Source organism: Microtus pennsylvanicus, chromosome 12 (assembly GCF_037038515.1).
Source record: "Microtus pennsylvanicus isolate mMicPen1 chromosome 12, mMicPen1.hap1, whole genome shotgun sequence".
Taxonomy (NCBI): Eukaryota; Metazoa; Chordata; class Mammalia; order Rodentia; family Cricetidae; genus Microtus; species Microtus pennsylvanicus.
This window is the reverse complement of record NC_134590.1, coordinates 64,942,070-64,965,323: the sequence shown is the minus strand read 5'-3', so window position 1 is coordinate 64,965,323 and position 23,254 is coordinate 64,942,070. Positions and strand designations below refer to the sequence as shown.

Here is a 23,254-nt window from a genome sequence, read left to right as displayed (position 1 = left end):
GGTCCAGAGTGAGGCTCTTCTAGAAGATCCTAGTAGATGAGAACATTTCTCCTAAGGCAGCACTTCTTATCAAAATCTAGCTCATCCAAGTGAAATGTGGCCAGCAGAGTTTTTTGTTGTTCTTGTTTTTAAAGTATTAAAAGCTTCCCAAGTTCCGTCTATAAGAAACAGTCAAATAGAGACTCACAATAGATAAGGGACAGAGCATGTGGCAGCAGCGTCCTAGCACCTGCCCAGAGACATTTGTTGTATACTGTCAGAAAATTATCGAGACTCTCTTGGGATCTAAAAACTGTTTTGAGCCAAATGCCACTTGAAAAGTTCCCAAGACCACTGAAATCCCTTGAGCTGACTTCCTAGGCCTGTGTTAGGGTAAAGGAGTCAGGCTATTTCAGCAGTCATTGCTTCAACTGTGGGTTCAAGTTCTCCTAGTTCAAGGATTTATCTCAAAGCTTCTTTTTTGTCTGGCTTTTTGTTTTTGTTTTATGGAACTACAGAGATGACTCAGTGGTTAAGAGCATATACTCTTTTTTGCAGAAGACCCAAGTTCAGTCACCAAGAACCATACTGAGTTGCCCAAAACCACCTGTAACTTCAATTCTAGAGGATCTAATGCTCTCTTCTTGCCTCCATGTATACCCCCCACATGTGGCATATGTGCGCATGCACATGCGCAGAGAGACAGAGAGAGAGAGAGAGAGAGAGAGAGAGAGAGAGAGAGAGAGAGAGAGAGAGATATTTTTAAAGTAAGTTCTTCATTCAGTACTATAAAACCATAAGAGTTCAGGTTGGCCTTGAACTCCCCAAATAGTCAAGATGAGAGTAAACTGATCCTCCTGCCTCTCTACCTCCTGTTAAGGATTAACAGCAAGTGCTACAGTACCCAGTTTCTTACTGTCTTGACTGTTTATCTGTTCATCTGTAACCATTTGTAGTGTGGCATTTCTTTAATTAGGTATTAGGTTCTGAGAGCAAAGGCCTCATCTCATCCTCCGAACTTTCCCCAAAACAAATAAAAAGCACACTGAGCGCTCCTTTTATAACCTAACTTTCTTAAATTTCCTTGCTAAAATTTACCCAATGAAGATGGTAGAAGGGAATAAAGGAGATCTTTTCTTTATAACTTCTTAGAAAGACCACTATGAGGATATATTCCTTCAACATCACTTGAAGTGGAGGCTCATGTTTCTTTATCTTCTGGGTAATGATGTGAATAGTCAGTTTCTTTGAGAGGTAACTGCCAGCACTCCTGCATGCACACTCAGCTATGGCCTGGAAAGGTGGCACCATCTAGGAGATTTAGCAATCATCATGTTCAAGTCTTACAATAACTTTTTCCTCTTACTTTCCTCTAAGATTAGAAAGTTACATAGCGTGTCTCTGTCTAAAAGCCCAAAAACAACAAACAACAACAACAAAAAATCCAAAGCATTTCTACCACTTTGGCAGCCTTTTCTACAGGTAGCTTTCAGAATTTTGGTGAATAGCTGATATGTAGGCATTATATTTTCTTTTTTCTCCAAAATAATTTACTCTAAGTCCTTTGTCTTATCTAGAGAATCTTCCTAACAATACAAAACTAGAGGTTCTGTGTTTATTTCCACTTATCAAATGAATCCATGAAGAGGGTTATCTAGTAACTGTATATTCCACATAAACAAAGACTTTCAAAACTGTATATTCCACATAAACAAACTTTTTTTGAGCATATGCTCAAAATATGACCGAAAATCTTTCAGATTTAGAAAAGAATGTCAATAAAATATATCACATTAGCCAAATTGAGTTGAAGAATTGTCTTCTATTTCCTTGTTCAAGTTTTTAGGATCAAAATGATCAAAAAGGTATTGCTATAAATATTGAATGGGCAGAAAACAAATAAAAAGCCAATTGACAATAACTAAAAACTCTGTCACTGTCACCGTAACTCTAGGACAAAGATGATCTTACAATATAAAAGTAAAACCAACTGAGCAAACAATAGAGGATGTCACAGCATCCAGTTTTAAGCCTAACATTTCAAAAAGATGTTTTATAATGGCTATTGTCAACTTGACTACATCAGGAATTAACTGGAATCCAGCAATGGAGAGTAGATCTGTGAGGGATTTTCTGCTTGGTTTGAAGTGAGTAGATTCACTTCTTATCTGGACCTTTGAGGAAGGAAGACAGGTGCCTTGATCTGGCAGGAAGATACACCTTTAATCTGAGCCACACCTTCTATTGGAAACCTCTACAGGGCAGGAAGAAGGAAGCTCTCTATATCATAGTCTGCTTGCCCCCACCTTGCGCGCCCATCCATTTCTTCACTGGCATTGAAGCCTACCTCATTGGGATCCAGCGTGTACTGAAGACTAGCTGAGACACCCAGCCTTGTGCACTGAGCAACTACTGGATTCTTAGATAGTCAGCATCTGTTAGATTAGTTTGACTGAAACCTGTAAGTCACTCTAATAAATCCCCTTTTTATATGTAGAGATTCATTTCATAAGTTCTGTTACTCTAGAGAACCCTAATTACAAATTTTAGTACCAAATCTGGCTCTAGAACAACAAAAGTGTAAGGATGAATCTTTTAAGTATCTGTAACAGGCTTTTTCAATTTGCTAGCACCTACAGTTACTGAAGCCTCTCCAATTATCCCTTCTCCTGGGAATTCAAAGAATATTGAAAGCCCATGGTATGAACCATATAGTGAGATAAATGCTTTAGATTATCCTGGTTCACCAATTGTGAGTGGGAAAGAATTTGGGGACTCTGTATGTGAAACTTTAGACAGTTTGGAGAAAAATAAAGGAAATGATCATGCTGGTTGGTTGCTTAATTTATCTCTGGATGAACTGACAAAGGATAGGGATGAGCTCTGTGACAAAAACCAATCAACTTCTAGTACCTCAGAATTTTAGTGATAAAACTGACCAGTTCTAGATGCACAAAAACAGTCTAAAAGTTTCTAAGTGTGGCCTAGAAGAGAATCTTCTGTCCAGCAGCCACAGAACTCAAGTTGTAGAAAATCAAGCTGAAGCCCTCATTATAAGGCTGAATTACAGAGAAAACTCAAGTTCCAGCCTCAGATGGATGGTATCCACAGTTAAAGGAAGGGCATTAGCTGGTGGAAACTGGGATCCTGTAACTTGGAGTGGAGATGTATGGGAGGAACCTACTGAGGCTGAGAACTTTGAATTCTCAGATTCTCGAGGTTTTTTTTTTTCCTCACCTCAGGAAGTAGTACCCTCAGTAGCACCCCTTGAAATACTGCCTATTTCACCTTTGACCAAGGAAATTAATCCTTCATCTGAAGGAGAAATGGCCAGATGTGCGATTATTTACTGATTCATGGGCTTAGAGCCAATGGATTGGCTAGATGGTCAGGGACTTGGAAAGAATCATGGAACTAGGTGAGAAAAACATCTGGGGAGGATGTATGTGCATAGATCTCTCCAAATGGGCAAAGGATGTGAAGATACTTGTGTCCCATGTAAATGCTCATCAAAAAGTGACTTCTGCTGAGAAGCTCAATAATCAAGTAGATAGGATGACCCGTTCTGTGGACAGTAGCCTCTTTCCTCAGCCATTCCTGTCATTGACCAATGGGATCAATGAACAAAGCGGCCATGGTGGCAGTGATGAAGGTTATACATGGGCTCAACATGGACCGCAACTCACCAAGTGACTTGGCTACAGCTACTGCTTGCTGAGAGCCAGATATGAAAACAGCAGAGACAATCACTGAGCCCCAGATACAGAACCATTCCCCAGGGTGACCAGACCACCTGGTGACACGTTGACTACATTGGACCATTTCCTCCATAGAAAGAACACTTTGTCCTTACTAGAGTAGATGCTTATTCTGGCTATGGATTTGCCTTTTCTGCCTTTCCTCCTCCAGGAAAAGAACCAAGACCTGCTGAGATGCTTGCAAGGGTGGAGGAAATAGAGCTAAGGTCACATGACCAGTAACAGAAACAAGGATCATAGTTGACATGAGTATTGTATTTTGTTAAAAATGTGTTTATGCAGGTATTTGTGTTTTCTTTCACTTTCCTTCTCGTGATATAAGTTTGAGATACTAAAAGAATGCCTCCCAAGGGACACTGTCACCTATTCTAGATTTATAATGCATTTGTGGTTATACAATGGATAGTTATATCAAGTTAGGCATAATTATGACCTGGTTAAATATATAATGTGTTTCTAATTATATGTGGGATAATTACATTATATTTAGGCATTATTATGACCTGGTTATTGTCTCCATTTAGAAAAAATTACAGCATAAAGAGATATGCGCACGCCTTTAATCCCAGCACTCGGGAGGCAGAGGCAGGCGGATCTGTGAGTTCGAGACCAGCCTGGTCTACAGAGCGAGTTCCAGGACAGGCTCCAAAGCTACAGAGAAACCCTGTCTCGAAAAACCAAAAAAAAAAAAAAAAAAAAAAAAGATATGAGTGTATGTCAAGTTGACAAGGAGTGGACTTGTGATGACTATTCTTGGTTGTCAACTTGACTACATCTGGAATTAAGTGGAATCTAGAAATGGAGGGTACACTTGTGAGAGATTTTCTGCTTGATTTGAAGTGGGTGGATTCATTTCTTATCTGGACCTTTGAGGAAGGAAGACACATGCCTTGATCTGGATCTCAAGGCAGGAAAATACACCTTTTAATCTGGGCCACACTTTCTGCTGGAAGCCTATATAAGGACATGAAAGATGGAAGCTCTTGCTCTTTGCTTGCCTCTACCTTGCTAGCCCATCCATTCCTTCACTGGCATTGGAGCCTACCTCTTTGGGATTCCAGCATGTACTGAAGACTAGTTGAGACATCCAGCCTTGTGGATTGAGCAACTACTGGGTTCTTGGATACGCTATTCACAGCTAGCTATTGTTGGATTAGTTGGACTGAAGCCTGTAAGTCATTCTAATAAATCCCCTTTTTATATATATCCTCTCTCACTATATATATATATAGTGTGTGTGATTCATTCTGTAAGTTCTATTACTCTAGAAAAGCCTAACACATGATCTCAGCATCTCTATAAACCAATTACCAGCAATTTTCTGCAACTGACACCAGCAACTTTCCAGGGAAAAACCTGTTACCAGGAGTAGTGAAGGATTAATTTCAACAAGACCCTGTCTTCCAGAAAGATGACTAACACTGGATCATTGTACTTCCCACTACTCTATTCCAGCACCCTCTTAAAGCTCCTGGGTTCTAAGACATATGTGGTCGGATCTGCCCCATTTCTACCTAGAGCATGAAGAAATTCTGTCATCTCCAGGCTCCAGAAGCCAGTTATTTCCCACTCACTTCTTAGGCAATAAAAGATCTAAAGTCTGGCTTACCAGCATAAATGTCTATTCTGGTGGCATCAGCATCTCTGCAAAAGGAAAAAAAAATCTGAGATATAGATGAGAATTTAAAGTATCAACCAGCAAAATACACAGTATTTTAAGAGTAATGCATATTATTTTGAATTGTTCAAGCTATGAACAATTCAGATATAGTAAATATATGCATATATTTAAATATATATATTAAAGTTTTGTTTTTATACTTGACCACAAAATTTTCCTGACATATCTATGAAATATTTCAAGCACTCCAAATTTATTAAGATGCATGACACACAGAACCTGGGTACAGTTTTAAGAGTCTCATACATGCTGGTATCTCCAAGCTCACTTTGACTGAGGAAATTAATCTTTCATTGTCTGCTAAACTAGCAGTGACTTCCTCTGAAGGAGAAGCGGCCAGATGTAGGATTGTAGTTAAATAATGTGTGATCTAGTACATTTCCATGAGCAGGTAACAAGAATATAGCAACAAAAGCAATAATAAAAGTAAAGTATGGTAACACACATCTATAATAGCCACACTCAAAAGACTGAGGCAGGAGGACTTTGGGCTGTATAGTAAGGCCTGTCTCAAAAACACAAAAAGTACTAACAGTATACAGTATACTAACAGTTGTACAGACATTAGAAATTACAAGTAAATTCACTAACTGAGGAAGTTTCAAATTCTACTATCAACTCTTACCCTCTTCTTCCTTCATTATGTCAACACTAGTCAATAAGTATCTAAATTTTAGAGTTTACACTAAAACCAAGACAATATTTTGTTAATATAACTATAAGAGGAAGAGGTCAGCAGATCTCTGTAAAGTAAACGTTAATTAGCCTAGTCAACACAGTGGTTACCAGGCCAGCCAGAGTGAGGTCCTGTTTCAAAATAAGAAAAAAACCCACAATGGAAGATACTGATTAAAGAGTAGTCACTTGTAATAAAATAACTATTTGGGGAAAGATGCACAAATCTGGCCTAGTTTTAAAGACATTCAGCAGTACAGTGTCTTGGCAACACAAACTAATACTCTATGTGTCCAATTAGTTTGACTCTCCAGTTCCTATCTTAATTCCCTACTTCTCACAATTATCAGATGCTGATACACAAGGGAAGGTGGTTTGGAAGTGGTAAGTTTCCTATTTTTAGGTTGGAACACAAAGAGCAATGAATGAATTTAAGGTAATCAAGAAAGTGTCAAATACTGTGATAATAAAAATACTTTTTGCTAACGAGTCTCTTAGGAGCTGCAACATATACAACAAAAACATCTTTCTCTCAAGTCATCAGAGAGCAAAAGTCATGATGATCCATAAAGCTCTCCCTCTAAGCAATTAAGAGGCTTGAAGACTACATACCTTGCATTATCAACCAGTTCAGCAAGAGCACCAAACAAGAATTCATGAGTGGTTCTGAAATAATACATTTTAAGAGTTAACAAAAGAATTATGACCTGAGCTATGAGTCTTAAGGTTATAAACATTTAAAAGGTTTAGAAAACATCTAAAATCCACATGTGCATCACTGATGGAACTACTAAATATAAACTCCATAACACAAGCCTTTCTAGAGCTGATTCCCCACAAATCAAGCCCTGCCATTTACTCAGAAATGTTTACTTTTCCTATTTTTAATTGAAAACCCACCTTAAAGAACCTTGAAATTTTTACATGTACTATTAAAAGTAGTGATAGTATGAAAAAAAGAGTAATAGCCTAGAAAAAAATGCCTCTATTTTATCTTTCATTGATTTAACCAGCTGTCGGTTTCTGCACAGGAGGAATTGTAAGCAATTATAAACATACATCTTTACAAGTAAGTATCTTGAGTTCTGAATAATGACAGGTATGTTCACAAAACCCAAACTTTTAGAAGCTTCCAGGAAATAATCACTGAAGCCTCCACTTAAAAAGTTATTTTTTCCTTGGACACCCGGAAGACCATACCAAATGGTCTTCTTACCCTTGCAGGAGAATTTCTTACAATTTTTTAAGGATCTTAGTCAAATACCTGGTTTTAGCCAACATCTGGGGAAGTTGAAATGATCTGCGCTACCTCCTGCTCTGAGAAGAGGGGATTTCACTTACAAGCTGCACAAAACCCATGCGTCTCCTCTTTTCCCTGGGACAGCTCACACACAGGTATGCTCAATTTACACTTTCTTAAGGTGTACAATTTCCTACAACAGTCTTCACTAACTATAAAGAGGAACAGGTCGATATAGAACCATCCACAAAATCGGCTTGATTTTTAAAGGTAATACAAAGTTATAGACACAAACTATAATCAACTCTCATAAATTTTTTCTTGCTTTTTCATGTTTAGTCAATAATCAAAATGGCATTTTCTAAACATTTAGATTGAAATATAACACTAGTACCCAGCATTTAGGATCTCTGACCACTTACGATATTGTTTTAAACTGTGAACCATTTGTTTATAAAAACTCTAACTGTCCAGGAAAACTGATTTTCTTGAAGGTTATTCTTCAGCTTGTTTTTTAAACTGTAAACTTTTAATAAATAAAACTACCTCTTCCTAGAATTCTAGAAAGACATTTTCTCCCATGAGATCAGTGAATATATCTATTGCTAATCCAAAGGCAGTAGGACCAAGAAAGATGTTGCAGCAAAATGCAGACGTTTTATCACTTATGGAATGAAGCTCAAATTCTTCCAGATAAAATCCAAATGTTAAGTACCTGACATGGAAGAATCAAACTTCTAATAGAAACCTTGCCTTAAAAAGTCATCTCTTTATTACAAATATTTGAGTGTTCACAGTTATGATAGCAATGCCTGAAATCCCAAGACCCTATAATGACATCATCCAAAAGGTAGTAAGATGAAGAACTCAAGGCCTGCCTGGACTATGTAGCAAGATATTATCAAAAAAAGAAAAATTTAAGTGATTTTCAAAATTTTTACTTTTTTTAAAAAAATGACTTAACTATGTATATAGTGTTCTGATTGCATGTATACCTCCAGGCCAGAAGCCAGATGGTCATGAGTCACCATGTGGGTGCTGGGAATTGAACTCAGGTCCTCTGGAAGAACTGTCAGTGCTCTTAACCTCTGAGCCATCTCTCCAGTCCCTCGAAATTATTGCTTTAAATTTGCCAAACTATCAGTTGGATAAAAAAATGCCCCATGTACTCCACTCCATATCTGTATAGGGCAGTGGTTCTCAACCTGTAGCTCACAGCTCCTTTGGTAATACTCTATTTCCAAAAATATTTATATTACAATTCATATCAGTAGCAAAATTACAATTATTAAGTAGCAACAAAAATAATTTTATCACCACAACATGAGGAACTGTATTAACGAGTCACAGCATTAGGAAGGTTGGAAACCACTGATATAGGGAGAGGGCTGGTGATACAGGTCTGTGGCACAGTATCTGTCTAGCATGCATAGGTGTTAGATTTAATCCTCAAGGGGGGGGGGGGGAAGAGAGAGAGAGAGAGAGAGAGAGAGAGAGAGAGAGAGAGAGAGAGAGAGACAGGCAAACAAGCAGGCAGATACACAAAGAGGCAGGTTGGAAAATTAAAATGAATTGTTATAGATAATGTTAATTAAAAGCCAATCTGAGTGGTGGTGGTACATGCATTTAATCCTAGCACTTGGGATGCAGAGGTAGGCAGATCTGTGAGTTTGAGGCCAGCCTGGTCTATAGAGTGAGTTCCAGGACAGTCAGAACTGTTATACAGAGAAACCTTGTCTTGAAAAACAAACAAAAAAGTCAATCTAGAGACAGAGGACATAACTCAGCATCTGAGCACTTGCATACCATGTTAGATCCCTAGTACATAAGACAAAAAAGTCAATCTACAGTTAGGCATGATGGCACACAACTGTAATTCCATAAAGCTGAGGGACAATAACAAGTTTTAGGTAAGCCTAGGCTATATAGCTAGATTATCTTTAGAACAGAATTCTTGTGGGGACTCTACTTTGAGCAGTGGCTGTGTCACAGCTACTAAGGTTTCTCTGAGATGCAATCACTGCAGTTGAAAACTACCCCATACCATGATGACTTGAAAACACAGTCAGCACTGGAAAGTTCTGACAGTCTCTTACAGAGACTGAATTTTTTTTAAAGTAGGTAATCTAATATTTATTCTCAAGCTTTCAGTCATCTTCTGTTCTGATGTAAGTCATAAAATTACATCAAATTAGTTTTATATACAATCCAGACTGGTGTGTAGAAATATAAACTAGAAACTCTATTTTTAATCATTTTCATTTATTTAAACAAGAACATGTTTTTATTGTTTTTGTTTTCTTCTGGTTTTTCGAGACAGGGTTTCTCTGTGTATATCTGGTTGGCCTTGAACTAAGAGATCCGCCTGCCTTTGTACCCCAAGTGATAGTATTAAAGACATGCACCTCGCTTATGAACATATTTTTAACGTAAGTCAGTGAATCTCAAAAAAAAAAAAAACCAACCCTGATGTATGGTAATAAAAGCATACTAGACTAAGAATACGAGTATAACTTGCATCGGAATGTTGCATATAAAACAGAGCTCAAATTCTTCTGGCTTAAAAGAAAATGACGTTTCTAGGCTGGGCAAGTAACTCAGTTGGTAAGGTGCTTGACTAACATGTACAACATAAAACTAGGTTTGTAGTATAAGCCTAAAGTCCTAGAACTCAGAGGTGAAGGCAAGATTATCAGTTCAAGGTGATTCTTGGCTACTTATCAAGTTTAAGGTTATTAGCCCTGGCTACAAGAAACCTTATTTAAAAAGAAAGGAAGGAAGAAAGGAAGGAAGGAAGGAAGGAAGGAAGGAAGGAAGGAAGGAAGGAAGGAAGGAAGGAAGGAAGGAAAGAAGGAAAGAAGGAAAGAAGGAAAGAAGGAAAGAAGGAAGGAAGGAAAAGGTTTATGGCTTCTGATTATAAAACTGTAAATAAGAATTATGGAGACAATAATAACATCCTTTGCCACAAGAACAAAAAAACTGTAAAAAAGCACTATGTACTTCCAACTGTTTCATATAAAAAATGAGACATTGAGAATCTATTAAGAGGCTATTAAAAGGACAAGCATGCAGCACTTCTGGCTAAAATCTCACTGTACTCTATGTCAAGTTCAGGAATGTGCTTTGTACATATAAGAGCTAAGAAAAAAATTTCAAATCTCATTACTAGCAGTATCATTAGTATTTTATACACACATATTTCAGATAACCTAATAGATACTAAATGTAGCTAGAGTATTTTGTATGGTAGCAAACATCATTAAAGGGCTTTCTGTTAAGGTCAGAAAAAAATAGAATCTCATGAGATAGATGGAGCTTAAAGACGTTGACATCATTGTTCTAAATAATCCTTAAAAATCATAAAACACACACACAATGCATGAAGTTCCTTTTTTGCCAAATATTTCAAAAGGTACACTTGCTGCTGGTTAGCATGTGAGATATAATTAAATATTTTTAAAGACATTTCTCAAGTCAGGCAAGGTGATGTACACCTTTAATCCCAGCACTCAGGTAGAGGCAGGTGGATCGGTTCTCTGTGAGTTGAATCCAGCCTGGTCTATCTGGTCTATATAGTGAGTTCCAGGGCAGCGGCAGCCAGGGCTACATAGAGAGACCCTGTTTCAAATTTAAAAAAGAAAACAAAGAGGGGGGCTGGAGAGATAGCTCAGTAGTTAAGTGCACTGACTTCTCTTCCAGAGGACCTGAGTTCAATTCCCAGCAACCACATGGTGGCTCACAACCATCCATGATATCTGGTGCCCTCTTCTGGAATGCAGGCAGAATACTGTACACATAATAAATAAATCTCTAAAAAAAAACCAAACAAACAAAAAAAAACTTCACAGACCTAAATATCATTTGTACCTTATCTGAAGTCAACTAATCGAGAAAACACAAAGGTTCTTAAAACTCTGATGCTTCCAATTGATTTAACCATATGTGATCCAAAATAGTTTTGCAGTTCAGCATTTCCAGAATAAAATCAAACATAAATTTGCTTGTTATGTAAAGAAAATGGTTTCTCTATGTAGACAACCTGAATTTAAAAGAAAAAATTGTACAAGCTCATAACAATGAGAGCTTTTGCTCAATTCCTGAATATGCTGATAATAGTTAATTGCCATAATTAGTACAGAAAAAAGCTAGCGGCACATGCCTTTCATCCTAGTACTGGGGAGATAGAGACAAGCAGGGATCTCTGTGAGTTCAAGCTGAGAAATTGTGGAGTTATTTTACATTCAAAAAGTGTGTGTGCACATACATGTATGCATACAAATATAATTGCCTTACATTTCAGCAGTCTTGTAAATCATATGAAACACAAGTCTCTGACTTCATAGGCCCCCTGTACATTTACTTCTCATATGGAGAAAACCACTCAGAAATACCATATGCCAAAGGTAAGTCACAGAATGTTTCAAGAGTAATAGAAAAAAAAAGTCACCTTATACTTAAGCATTCTGATTACCTGACTACATAAAAGTATATCAAATGACTTAAGATACGAATCTTAAATTAAAAACATATTCCTCTTATGCCAAAGGAACCACTACTATAACAAGACTAGCAGTCATGAAAACAACTACCAAAGAGCTTAAAACTCCTTTGCTGTGGAAACCCTAGCCTGCATAATCCCATAAAAAGCAGCGTACACTATTAGAAGAAACCAGATTTCTTTTCCAGACTATCAGCTATAATCAAGAATAACCATCAATAGTAAGTATCATAGGATCTAATTTTTAAAACAATTAAGACCTGTTCACTCTTTCCAATATATACTTCTGAATGTATCTGCCTAGGGACTGAAGATGGCTGGCTCAGTGGCTTAGAGCACATGTTGCTCTTGCAGAGGACTCAGGTTCAATTCCCAGTTCCCACATGGTGGCTCACAACCACCCCCTAACTCCAGTTCCAGGGAATCTGATGCCTTCTTCTGAACTTGGAACGTATCAGGCATGCACATGGTACATTTACATACATACAGGTAAAACACTCATACACAAAAAATAATTTTTAAAAATTGTCTAATGTCTAACATCAATGAGCAGGTTACAATTAGGTTTTAGTCTAGGTAAAACAGTATAAAGAATAAACACCAATTGATTGTTATTTGGCATAATCCTCAAATACTATATTATCTCCATCTTACAAATGAAAAAAAAAAATACCAAAACTGAGGCTTAAAAAAGCCACAAGAAAAGAAGCATTCAAATATAGAGTTTGAGAGTTTCTAAGTACAGGCTTTCCACCAAACCACAAAAATTTCCACTCCTCTAGTCCAGGCTCTGCTTGCAAGCCTAATACAAAGTAAATAAATAAATAAAATGTTTTTATTTCACAATTCAAAATATAGTTAATATTGTTGGTGTAGTACCTAAAATTGTCTGGCATTTTTAAGATTTTAACAGAATAAAGCAGGTACCATAAGATCTTTCCTTCTCTGAAGCTGATTCTAACACATGTAAAATTTTTTAAAATTTTAGTTTTCTCTAATAATGAACTTCCAATCAAATCATAATGACCAAAAGAAACAATAACAAAAAAAAACCTCTTAAAATTAGTTACTAACAGAAAACTTAAGTTGAGGGCCCAGAGTGGTGGCCCTTAGCACTCAAGAGGTTGAAGCATGAGGATTAAGCCTAGCCTGGGCTACACAGTACAAGCCTAAGTGAAAGAAAAAAGAATTCTCATTGTGTGTGGTGTACAGTTAATATTTTCTTAAGGTAAGACTAGACACATTCAAAGCAAGCAGATTCATTTCAAAGACCAAATCTGTGATCCAGATAAGAAATTCCAGAGTTTCCAAATGATATGCTAGCACAAGTTCCAATTCAACTCATTCAAGTAACTCAGTTTACTTCTTTGCTTTGGCAGTGTCCACAAACTGTTAATAATCCATAATACTCAGAAGCTTAATAAAATAAACCAAAATGAAAGACTTATAGATCAGGAAGCTAAGTCCTCTGCCTTATAGACAAGAAAACAAAACCTTCAAGGTAACATCAGCCAGCACTGCATAATGGTTAAAAATACTAAGCACTGTAGCCAAATCTGGGTACCGTTAATTTGCCTCTGCAACAACTTAATCTCTTAGAGCCTCAGTTTTCTCAAACACAAAACAAGAATAAGGGTCAACCCGTAAGTTTAAGCAATGAATTGCTTATACTCCTGTTATTGCATAAGTCAATAGTGATGCTGGAACAAGACAGATTTTGAAGGTCAATTTTCAAAGGTCTTCCAAGTTTCTTAAAATCTGTAACTCCAAATTTGCCCTGACAGTCCAAAATTGAAATCTGATGCGTGCTGACATTATAGCACACAATCAGCCATGAACTTTTGAATAGTGCCCTTCATCTGCTTGTTCTTAATATGTAGTTTAAATATAAAGAACACTGACGCCAGGCGGTGGTAGTGTACACCTTTAATCCTAGCTCCAGGGAGGCAGGTGGATCTCTGTAAATTCAAGGCCACCTTGCTCCACTGTTGCACAGAGAAACCCTGTCTTGAGAAACCAAAAAAACAAAACAAACAAAAAACACTGAAAGTGTAGCCAAAGGCTGTGTTAGTATCTTTGATTAGTGACCTAGGTTCCAGATTCGCAATGTATCCAAGGTAATCTCTATATAGTACCATCTCTAAACCAATTCACTTCAGTTAAAAAAAAAAAAGCTTCCTAAATGATGCAAAATAAAACCTCTCAGCATTAGACAAGCCACTGCTAAAAAAAAAAAAAAAAAAAAAAAAAAAAAAAAAAAAAAAAAAACCACGACAAAAATTCATTACTTCCTTTTCAGAAGTTTTTGTTTGTTTGGTTGGGTTTTGGGGTGGGGGGAGAGCAGTTGGTATTGTTTTGTTTTCTGTTTTGGTTTTTTGAGACAATTTTCTCTGTGTAGTCCTTGCTGTCCTGGAATTCACAGAGATCCGCCTGCCTCTGCCTCCTGAGTACTGTACTGGGATTAAAGGCGTGCACCATCACTGACTGGCTCAGAAAAGATTTTTTAAAGTATTATGAAATCACAATAGGCTAAAAATCACTACACTATTATGGGATAACTGAAGTCTATGCTTGATAATCTGCAGATGGATCTTCACTAACTAGACCATTTATTTATTTAGGTCTTAACTCCTCATCCCAGTGCTTTAATAGAATATTTACCTTGTGCTCAAAAGTCACAGGTGAATGTTTTTGACTAGTTTTTGGCACTACAAGGTAACTTAATGGTTTTAAAAACTGACCCTAGCTTGATGTGGTAGAGCACTCCTTTCATCTAGCACTCGTGGGGGCAGAGGCAAGCAGATCTCCATGAGTTCCAGGCCAACCTGGTCTATATAGTGAGTTTCAGAACAGTCATAGATATGTAGAGACCCGGACTTCAAAATAAATAAATATACCAACCCTAAAATACTCCACACTGAATTATAATGATGTTATCTCTTCACTTACTCAAAAACCATGAAAACAGCATGCTTCTGTGCTTACATGCATTTTGGGGCAAGACTATCTAAACCAGGGGCTTTAAAGAATTCTCCACTCTGCTTAGCATATACAAACGACAATTTGCCAATAAATAAATAAAGGCAATTGTTTGCTGAAAAAAATAGCTTTCTTCTTCCAAGTTGGTCATTTACGTGTCACCATCATCTTGTTGTTGTCAGAAACACTTGTTATAAACCCAATTTCTAGGCTGTCACTAAAGATGTACAACAGTTGACACCAGATGGTCCAAATGTTGGCGATCCCTTCTTGTTGGATTCCTATCAAACAGATGAGACAACTGAACATACTGACTCCATATAAAGTTTGCATTTAGAAAACTGTGATCCAGTAAGTGAAAATCATTTTCTTCTAGATTAGCAACAAATATTTCACTGATCTCGGTTCTTCAATATGGCTCAAGACATCCAATGACACATGCCAAAGGATAAAAAGGCAAAATTTTCTGGAGAAAGGATTTCCATATTAACACCAAGGAGTTACTGGTTACCTCAGTGCCACCTACAGGATACTTACGAATTTGTGTGCAGATATTCAAAGGTTAGTTGAGCTCGGTTGAGACTGCTGTAATTGGTGAAGGCCATGACTGCAGTGAGTCTCCAGTCTTTGCTCGTTAACAGGGGAGAACATAGAACGGAACAGGCTTTCCCAGAGGTTGATCCAGTCGAGGGTAAATCTGTGCTTCTTATTGACTCATAGAACAAAATTTCCCGACTATCTAAAATATTGTCAGATATTTGAAATTGCAAGTGATGTACGTATTTTAGTGACTATGATGTAATATTTTTGGAAAGAACTACATCCTAAACCTACAGTCCTTAAGAGCAGCAAGCGTAGAGCGTCCTTCTTGCAATTCCCGAAGCCTCCGGAGTGAATGGTTCGGAATGGTCTTCCAAGCTGGCGGTTTATTGCGGCTTCATCTTCACGTTCTTCGAGTCCTTTTCTGTTCTCCTAAGTTTCCTGAAGAGAACCAAGAGATTGACCTACTTCTGTCATAAAGCTGACGTCATTGCCACGGGAGGCTTCGTCACCGCCGAAGACGCCAGACTCCTCACACAGGTGTTCCAGCGGTGGAGCGATGGATGCCCTTTCCCGCCTCACCGCTTCCCAACTGGCAGGTCCTTGGTGCTGACCGACGGATTCCTGTACCGCCCCCCCCCCAGCCCCGTCCCCCGCACAGCTGGCTGGAAGGCCACAGTCACCACAGGTGGCGGGTGGAATCACTCAGCGTGGCCCCCAGAGACGCCTCCCAGCACACCCGCCCGGATCGCCTCAGACGCGCCCTTCCCCCACCCCCTTCAGAAGCCAGCCTCGGGCCCCTCAGGCCCGCCCAGGCCCGAGTCCTGCGGCCACCTCCGAGAAAGTCACTCGTTCCGGATCCAGGGCAGAGAACGGGGAGGACGGCGGCGAGCACGCCCCAGCCCCCCGGGTCCGGTCGGGCGTTGCCTGCAGCTCGCAGATGCCTTTGTCCCTCCCCGCGGAATTGGAACTCAACCACCGCGGCGCGCTCTTGGAACCATGTGCTGCCGCTGCCTCCGCCGCCGCCCGCGCGCGCCACGCCGCGCCCGAACAGATGACGACAGGGCTGGCGTCACGAGACTCGGCGCTCAGGACTCGGCTGCCGCCGCCACCGCCGCCACGGCGACCTCGGGCACTGCTTTGTCTCCGTCAGCGCACGCAGCGCGAGCCGCCTCGCTCACTCCCGACGGTCCCGGCCTCCCAGGCCTCTTCGCCGCGCCTTCGGCCAATCACAACGTCGCAAGTCTTCCCGCCCCCGCCCCGAGACCCCCACCTGCGGATTGGCGAGCAACGCGGGCCCACGTGACCGGATCCGGTCCGCGCCGGCCCGCCCCCGTCACGTGAGGGCGCGCGCCTCTCTTCCTGCTTGCCTGACCCTCTCCGCCATTTAAAGAAACAGTACCGGGGGCGGGCCGAGCGACGCAGCCGGACGGGAGCTGCAGCGCAGAGCGGAGGAGCCATCTTGTCTTGTCGCCGGGGAGTCAGGCCCCTAACTCGAAGAAGCCCTGGCGCGCCCTCCCCCCCTCCCCGGTCTGGTAGGGCGAAGGAGCGGGCGTGCGGTCGATCGAGCGATCGGTTGGCGGCTCTTCCTCCTGCTCTGGCATCCAGCTCTTGGGGCGCAGGCCCGGCCGCCGCGGCGCGCGCCCGGTGGCCGTTGGCGCTCGCGCCGCGTCTTTCTTCTCGTCCGCAGAACTCGGGCGGCGGCCTATGCGTTTGCGATTCGACGAGGAGTCGTCCGGGTGGTCGGCGGCGGCGGGCAGCTGCTCCGCCCCGCTCCCGGGGAGGCGGCGGGGGAGGCTGGGGTGGCCGGGGCCGGCCTGGAGGCCTGGCGCCACCCTTCCGGGCCTGCTAGGACGCAGCTGGAGGGACAGGAGGGCGCGGGAGGATGGTTGGTGGTGGGCTTTCTCCTCTGCCTTTTCCTACTTATGCCACCTTAGCGGGGGGGCGGGAGCTCTGGCGGCAGCTCCGGGGTGGGGATTCGAGCTCCGGAGTCGGAAGATCTGGGTTTGCTTCCGGGCCTAGCCACCCGCTGGCCGAGTGACCTTAGGCAAGTCACTCTGTAATTTGTCTGCGCCTCAGTTTCCTCCTCTGCCTATCAGTGTGTGTCTGGGATTGAAAGCGCTTTTACAGAAGCGTCCGTTTACATAAAGGATGATTATCGTTTTTATTTTTTTGAGTTGCGAGAAGACTTAGCAATTGCTCATTCCCAGGAGTTAAATCCGGGAACCTTTTATTGGAGTTGGAGATCGGCAGGCTCCTTGAATTTGTGTGGAGAAACGTGTGGGAAAGTGCATTCTTGGGGAATGGGCGGACCCATCAATAGCAAGTTTTCAAAGGGGGCTGTGACCCAGAAGAGAACAATTGTATGCCACCGGGAGGAAACTGAGGCCTACATGTCATTTGGGACCCTTCACAACCAATTTGAAGCCCCCATTTGAGTCCCTGGTATATGTGAGCTGCTTCTTAATGCATAATGGCTATTTCGGGTAACATCATTTCACTGCTTGGCTTCTATTCTAAGCCCTTTCCTCTCACCGTAGGGTGCCTGAAGGGTGGCAGATACACGTGGTACAGTGGCACCCAATATAAAGCAGCTACAATTAGGAGTGAATGTGTTCTGTAGTATCAAGAAATGTAATCTTTGGCCCAGCAATTGTTTTTCTGCTGCTTGTACTGGTGCCTGACTACTTTTCTTTCATTGACCATTTTCTACGACCATGATTGACATCCGTCGTTTGCTCCTATATTGTATCCCCGGTTTGCGTGGTTGATAGTGAACAGGCTTATTTTTAAATGGTGCTGCCAAACCCAGCTAATGGTGCAGGTGGATATTTAGCAAGCGGGCTCCCTGAAGCAGACTGAACCAGGCATTGGATTCCTGAGACTGTTTGGGATTATTTTTGGTTTGGCTTGTTTGGTTTGGTTCTTATTATTAATTGAAGGTTAACAGTCTCTGAAAAGTTGTTGGACTCTGGTTGAACCACAAAATCAGTATATTTGGAAGTAATTTGAAGCTTACCTTTTTCCTGGCCAGCCTTGTATTCTAATTGCTTGCAAGTGTGAGACTGAAATGGCCAAAATGCCGTTTTTTGTTTATTTCTGTTAATTGTCAGCTGCTTTCCTCAAATTGCAGGCCATTATCCAGCAAACACTATAAAAATGTTTGAACAGTTGCATTTCAGACATTTTCGTTTTGTGGAGTGGTGCTTATCAAGTGGTACAGCTCTCGAAGCAAGTGAACACAACATATTTAAGTGTATTTTGTATGATTAGAGGTTACCAATTCCGATATTTTATTCAAATGTATATAAAAAATTAAGTTGACTATTCCCTTTACCAAAGGGCCAGAGACAAATGATTTCCCTTCAAGAGAAATGACTGTTTTGGAGAAAAATGTGTTGGTCTTAGTTCTTTTGTAATTAAATCTGGATGTACCTCAAAAGACTCTTTAAGACTGTGGTGTTAAAGGCTTTCCTCTGGAGAAAGGAGGAGAAAGGAGAAAAAGAAAAATCAACTGGAATTTAAAAGCTTGAAATTCCGTGGCAAAGCACAGATGTCCAGGATTGGAGGTTCATGAAGTGTTTGCAGTAATTGGAGCAGATACACTTTTCTGTGTAACTGCCACTGTGGACTCCGGGTTTCCAGATTTTCAATTGCTGGACCTGTGACCCAGAAGAGCTTGTCAAGATGTGGCAGGAACTCTGGAGGTAGATGTCTTGTACTTTTCAACTTTGGAACTGTTGATTTTGCCGTGTGTAAAGAGGCATCAAGTCAACAAGCACTGCCACCAGCGTTGTTACTGGAAACTTGAAGACCTGGGTTTCTGTCCAGACCCTCAGTGCAAACTGGCAACACTCCATCCAAAGTGAACCTACGGTACTTGCCATTTTCCAAAATTCCCCTGCTTTCCATTGTTGTCGTTTACCTTGGGAATGCACTTCTGTGGTTTATCACCTGGCACCGCTCTGCTATCTCCTATACAACTAAAATGCTCTCGTCCCTGTGGCTCTCTTAACAGCAGAAAGAAAATCTTTATAATGACTTTAATCTTTTATGTGCAAAATCTGATAAAAGTTACTTGGGTGCATTTATTATTTTTCCATATAGCCTTGGTTTTATTCATCTTTGCCCAAATGTGCCACCACTTCTAATGAAGCCTTTTTTAAAGCAGGGACCATAATTGCTACATTATGTCTAACATTACTCTTGATAAAATGAATTCATTAGATATAAACCACACTCTTATTTCTTAAATCTAGATTTAAAAGAAAACTAGGGAACCATTAAACCCAAAAAGGAATTGACAGCAGGTTGACGGACCAAGGCCTTAATACTGTCTTGGTCGAGATAGAATTTGTTAAAGTGAAGGTTAGGAGAGTTTTATAGGATAGGAGCATAAGACAGCATTTGAACAATACTGAGAAAGTAAGGGTAAAATTGGTGTGTTACCTAAAATCTCACTTTTTGTGCCAATTGTGAAACCACTTTTCCTCCCTTTCACCTAATGGCTAGCAACCTGAAAACAAATTTCTGCCCCAGAGTAGGAGTTTTATATTTGTTGATCCCTGAGACAGTCAGAATATTACCTCTATTAGAGAACTCTGAGCATTTTTTTTTTACCCAACCTTTTTTTTTTAACTGACCTTGCCTCTAGCAATTTCTCCATCACCATCTAAGCCAGGCTTGGGACTGCCCACCAGACAGTTGATGTACTGACAGCAACCCCCACCTCATTGTTACACTCCTGTGTTTATAATTCTGTGTGCCTGTTACCTTATCTGTTTTTCCCTGCCCTTTCTAGTCCTGTGCCTCCTGATTGCTGAGTCTTCACCTGGACCCTGTGATGACCTCTGCTAGTCCATCAGCCTGCAGAACTGATACCTGGATTTCTGTCCATGGTGATTCCTACCACCTTACTACTGAAGAAGACACCATTCCAGTGGACCACTGTGACCCAAGAAGCATTCAGCCATCATGATGTGATCTTTACCTCCACTCCTGTTCTTCTCTGCTCAGATTCAGCACAGCCCTTTATAGTGCAGTCAAGAGTCTTCAAGCCAAATAACTGAAGCTATTTTATCACAATAAAGGCCAAGTTTATTCCATAAATGTACAGTTCATTTCTGCAGTTAAGTCTTCAGAGACACATAGTAAACTTGGACCAGGGGATTTTGTGTTTTGTTTGTGAATTGTCAACACTGAAAACGGCATCATCTCTGAAAACAGCATTGGAACATACTCCACAATCTCAAATGACTGAAGTTTAATGAACTGACTAGGATCCTGTCAAGGTCACTGGACTCTTGTTTTGTTTTTTGTTTTTTTTTTTTCCTCCAAATCTATAGCTGTCTACTGAATGAGAAGCAGACATTCTGACCCATTGGGATCAAAACTAAGGCACATCGAATTCCTCATAGTATCATCTTTGGGTTACTCAGGAACCAAAACTTTTCACACCAATATAAGAGATTCTACTAAGGAGTCCCTTTACCTAACCATCTCACCAGGCTTCAACCAGATTCCGGAAAAGACTTCTGATACATCAAGATAGAACCTATATGGTAATCTCTTCTGTTTGTATAGCACTTTACAGGTTCAGAGCACTTTCATATAACATTTGTGTCAATTATCAACACAATCACCTTTTTGAAATGAGGGAATAGAAATTTAGGAATTTAAGCAATTATCCAAGGTGATACAGTAGTAGAAGGCAGTCCTTCTGACTCCCAGTCCAGTATTACCCTTGGTGTTATCTTAGCTTTCATATTATTCACAGTATTAAAATGGCTGGAGACTGAAAATGTTCAAGCTTCTAGACTATATGTTTCCCTTAGTAGAGCACAATGTTTGAAGTTTAATCATAACTATATTTAGCCCAGAATCCCTTGATGATGTCACTAAGGTGTAGGAGCAAGCAGTCTCCATGGTGGCTGGTGATTTGGTTTTAAAAAAAAATTGTTAGGAAACAAGGTTATGCAGTATGAAACAAGTATTTTTACATTTTCTTATTCATTTTTATGGTCTTTCCAAGAACAGCCTCATTAACTACAGATCTGCACTTGTTCTTTGCTTTTAAATTTTATTAATGTTCCTAGACAGAGAAAGCTTACCAGTGGTCTGTCCCCAAATTAATAGGTAGAACGAGCCATTTGCTTTTATAAATATACATATAATTTATAATTTTTGTTGTCCAGTGAGGTGGTTAAAAAAATGTAATGCATGTCCCTACACAAACAGTTCAGTGGTTAGGGTCTCAAAGACATGCTATAAAGCTTCATTTAGCTGTTTAGCCCAATGTGCCATACATCATTCAAATAGATTACTGCGAGTTTTTATTTGCTTTTGTTTTTTCCAGTATGCTTTTTTAACAGAATGGGAAACTGTTAGAACTGTCTTGCCAGTGCTTAATTATCAGCAGATTGGCCTGGTGACCCCATAATAAATTCACTGTCTTTGAAACTGCCCTTTCTCATATTTTGTCCTAACTGCTTGAATTATTGTTACATCTGAGGGTTATACATTTTGATACTACCTTTTTTGTCAAGGGAGCCTCTGAAATTCAAGGGAGAATGGGGGGAAATTGACTTTTGCGTCAATTAAGTTAGCAATAACTTCTTAATAGAGTCATGTTGTAACTTTTAAAGGAATCACTTCTCAAGTAAGGAGGGAAAAGAAAAAGAATTAGAGTTGTGGCCCAGTGAGATCTTACTGCTTAAGTGAAGTCATCCAACTTTGAATTTCTCAAAAGTACTGTTTGCAAATTCCCAGCAATATTACAGCTTAAAACCAATAGTCTTGTTCTCTGGTAGTCATTTTTTAATACAATTATTTTTATCAATTCTTTGGGAATTTCATGTAGTATATTTTGATCATATTTACCCCCTAACTTACCAAAAACTACTCCCTGCTCTCTTTCAGTTTTGTGCCCCCTTTCCCTCAGTTTGTGTTGCCCAGATACTCTTGGGCACCCACTAGAGCATGGTCAACCTTTTTAGTCATCTTAGTCACTAATCAAAATTTACAGTAGATGCTTTAATTCCATCAGTCAATAACATGGTCCACGTCAGGGGGAGAATAAACAAATATTTTGTCTACTTTGTCTTAGCATTGAGCTTGCTTACCCATATTCTGGTTCCCATGACCTATTTTTTGTGTTTCAGCATTTTGTGAACAACTTATCCTTATCACTGATTTTCCAAGGGCTTTGTGCTTAATGAAGTCCTTTGAAGGAAAGCTATGTGGAAGTCCAGAGTAAAGTGAAGCTGCTCTGGAGTAGGGATCTGCAGCCTGCCACAACTATTCCTTTACCATCATGGTGACAACTAAAGGGACTTCTTTATGGAAAATTCTTCAGAAGATACTGCTGGAAACCACTGCCCTAGATAACATGTTTGACCTGAATGACATTCTGACCTTATGTGTATTTCCAATTCTATATAGTTCATATTCAGTTGATGCCGAACATGTTTGGAGATGGGTATGCCTTTGTCCAGAGAACGATCACACAGCGTTGTCAAGTGAAATTTTATTAATAGCATTCCATCCAAGGTGGACTTCCTGGAGTTGGATATAGCCAGAGAATAATACATGTGTATCCTACACCGAAGAACCCCATTAACTTTCACAAACCTGTACCTAGTGGTACTGGAAGTATGTGGCTTGGAAGTCTTGGAACTTGGATATAGGAATTGCCTGAAAGCTGGTATTGAAGCTGATGCCTCATTGAGGCCATCTTAGACCAAGTTGTTTATTTGACCTCTCCACATAAACTATGGTACTCCACGTACAAAGGATAATCATTAACTATGAAGCAAAATCCAAATACAGTTTTTCCTAAAGGGACTTGTAACCTGATTATCATTCACTGTCTCAATTTCAACTCATGTGACTAGTAATTTGCTCCA

General features: G+C 40.1%; 1 protein-coding gene and 1 long non-coding RNA gene across 2 annotated transcripts in view; one reads left to right on the top strand and one right to left on the bottom strand.

Moving 5' to 3' along the window:
* The window catches only part of Morc2 (MORC family CW-type zinc finger 2), a 43,641-nt gene extending 27,894 nt beyond the window's left edge, over positions 1–15,747 (bottom strand). Inside the window, exons 1-4 of the mRNA XM_075944078.1 lie at positions 15,645–15,747; positions 15,348–15,549; positions 6,706–6,759; positions 5,347–5,381 (exon numbers count right to left, since the gene is read on the bottom strand). Of these exons, the coding sequence (XP_075800193.1) occupies positions 5,347–5,381; positions 6,706–6,759; positions 15,348–15,415 (157 nt within the window). The 5' untranslated portion in view covers positions 15,416–15,549; positions 15,645–15,747. The remainder of the gene's footprint in view (positions 1–5,346; positions 5,382–6,705; positions 6,760–15,347; positions 15,550–15,644) is intronic.
* A 1,970-nt stretch (positions 15,748–17,717) lies between these two features.
* On the top strand, positions 17,718–21,809 carry LOC142833041 (uncharacterized). The gene is made up of 2 exons (XR_012907318.1): positions 17,718–19,226; positions 20,152–21,809. It is a non-coding gene; the product is annotated as an uncharacterized LOC142833041 (long non-coding RNA).
* Positions 21,810–23,254: the final 1,445 nt, after the last annotated feature.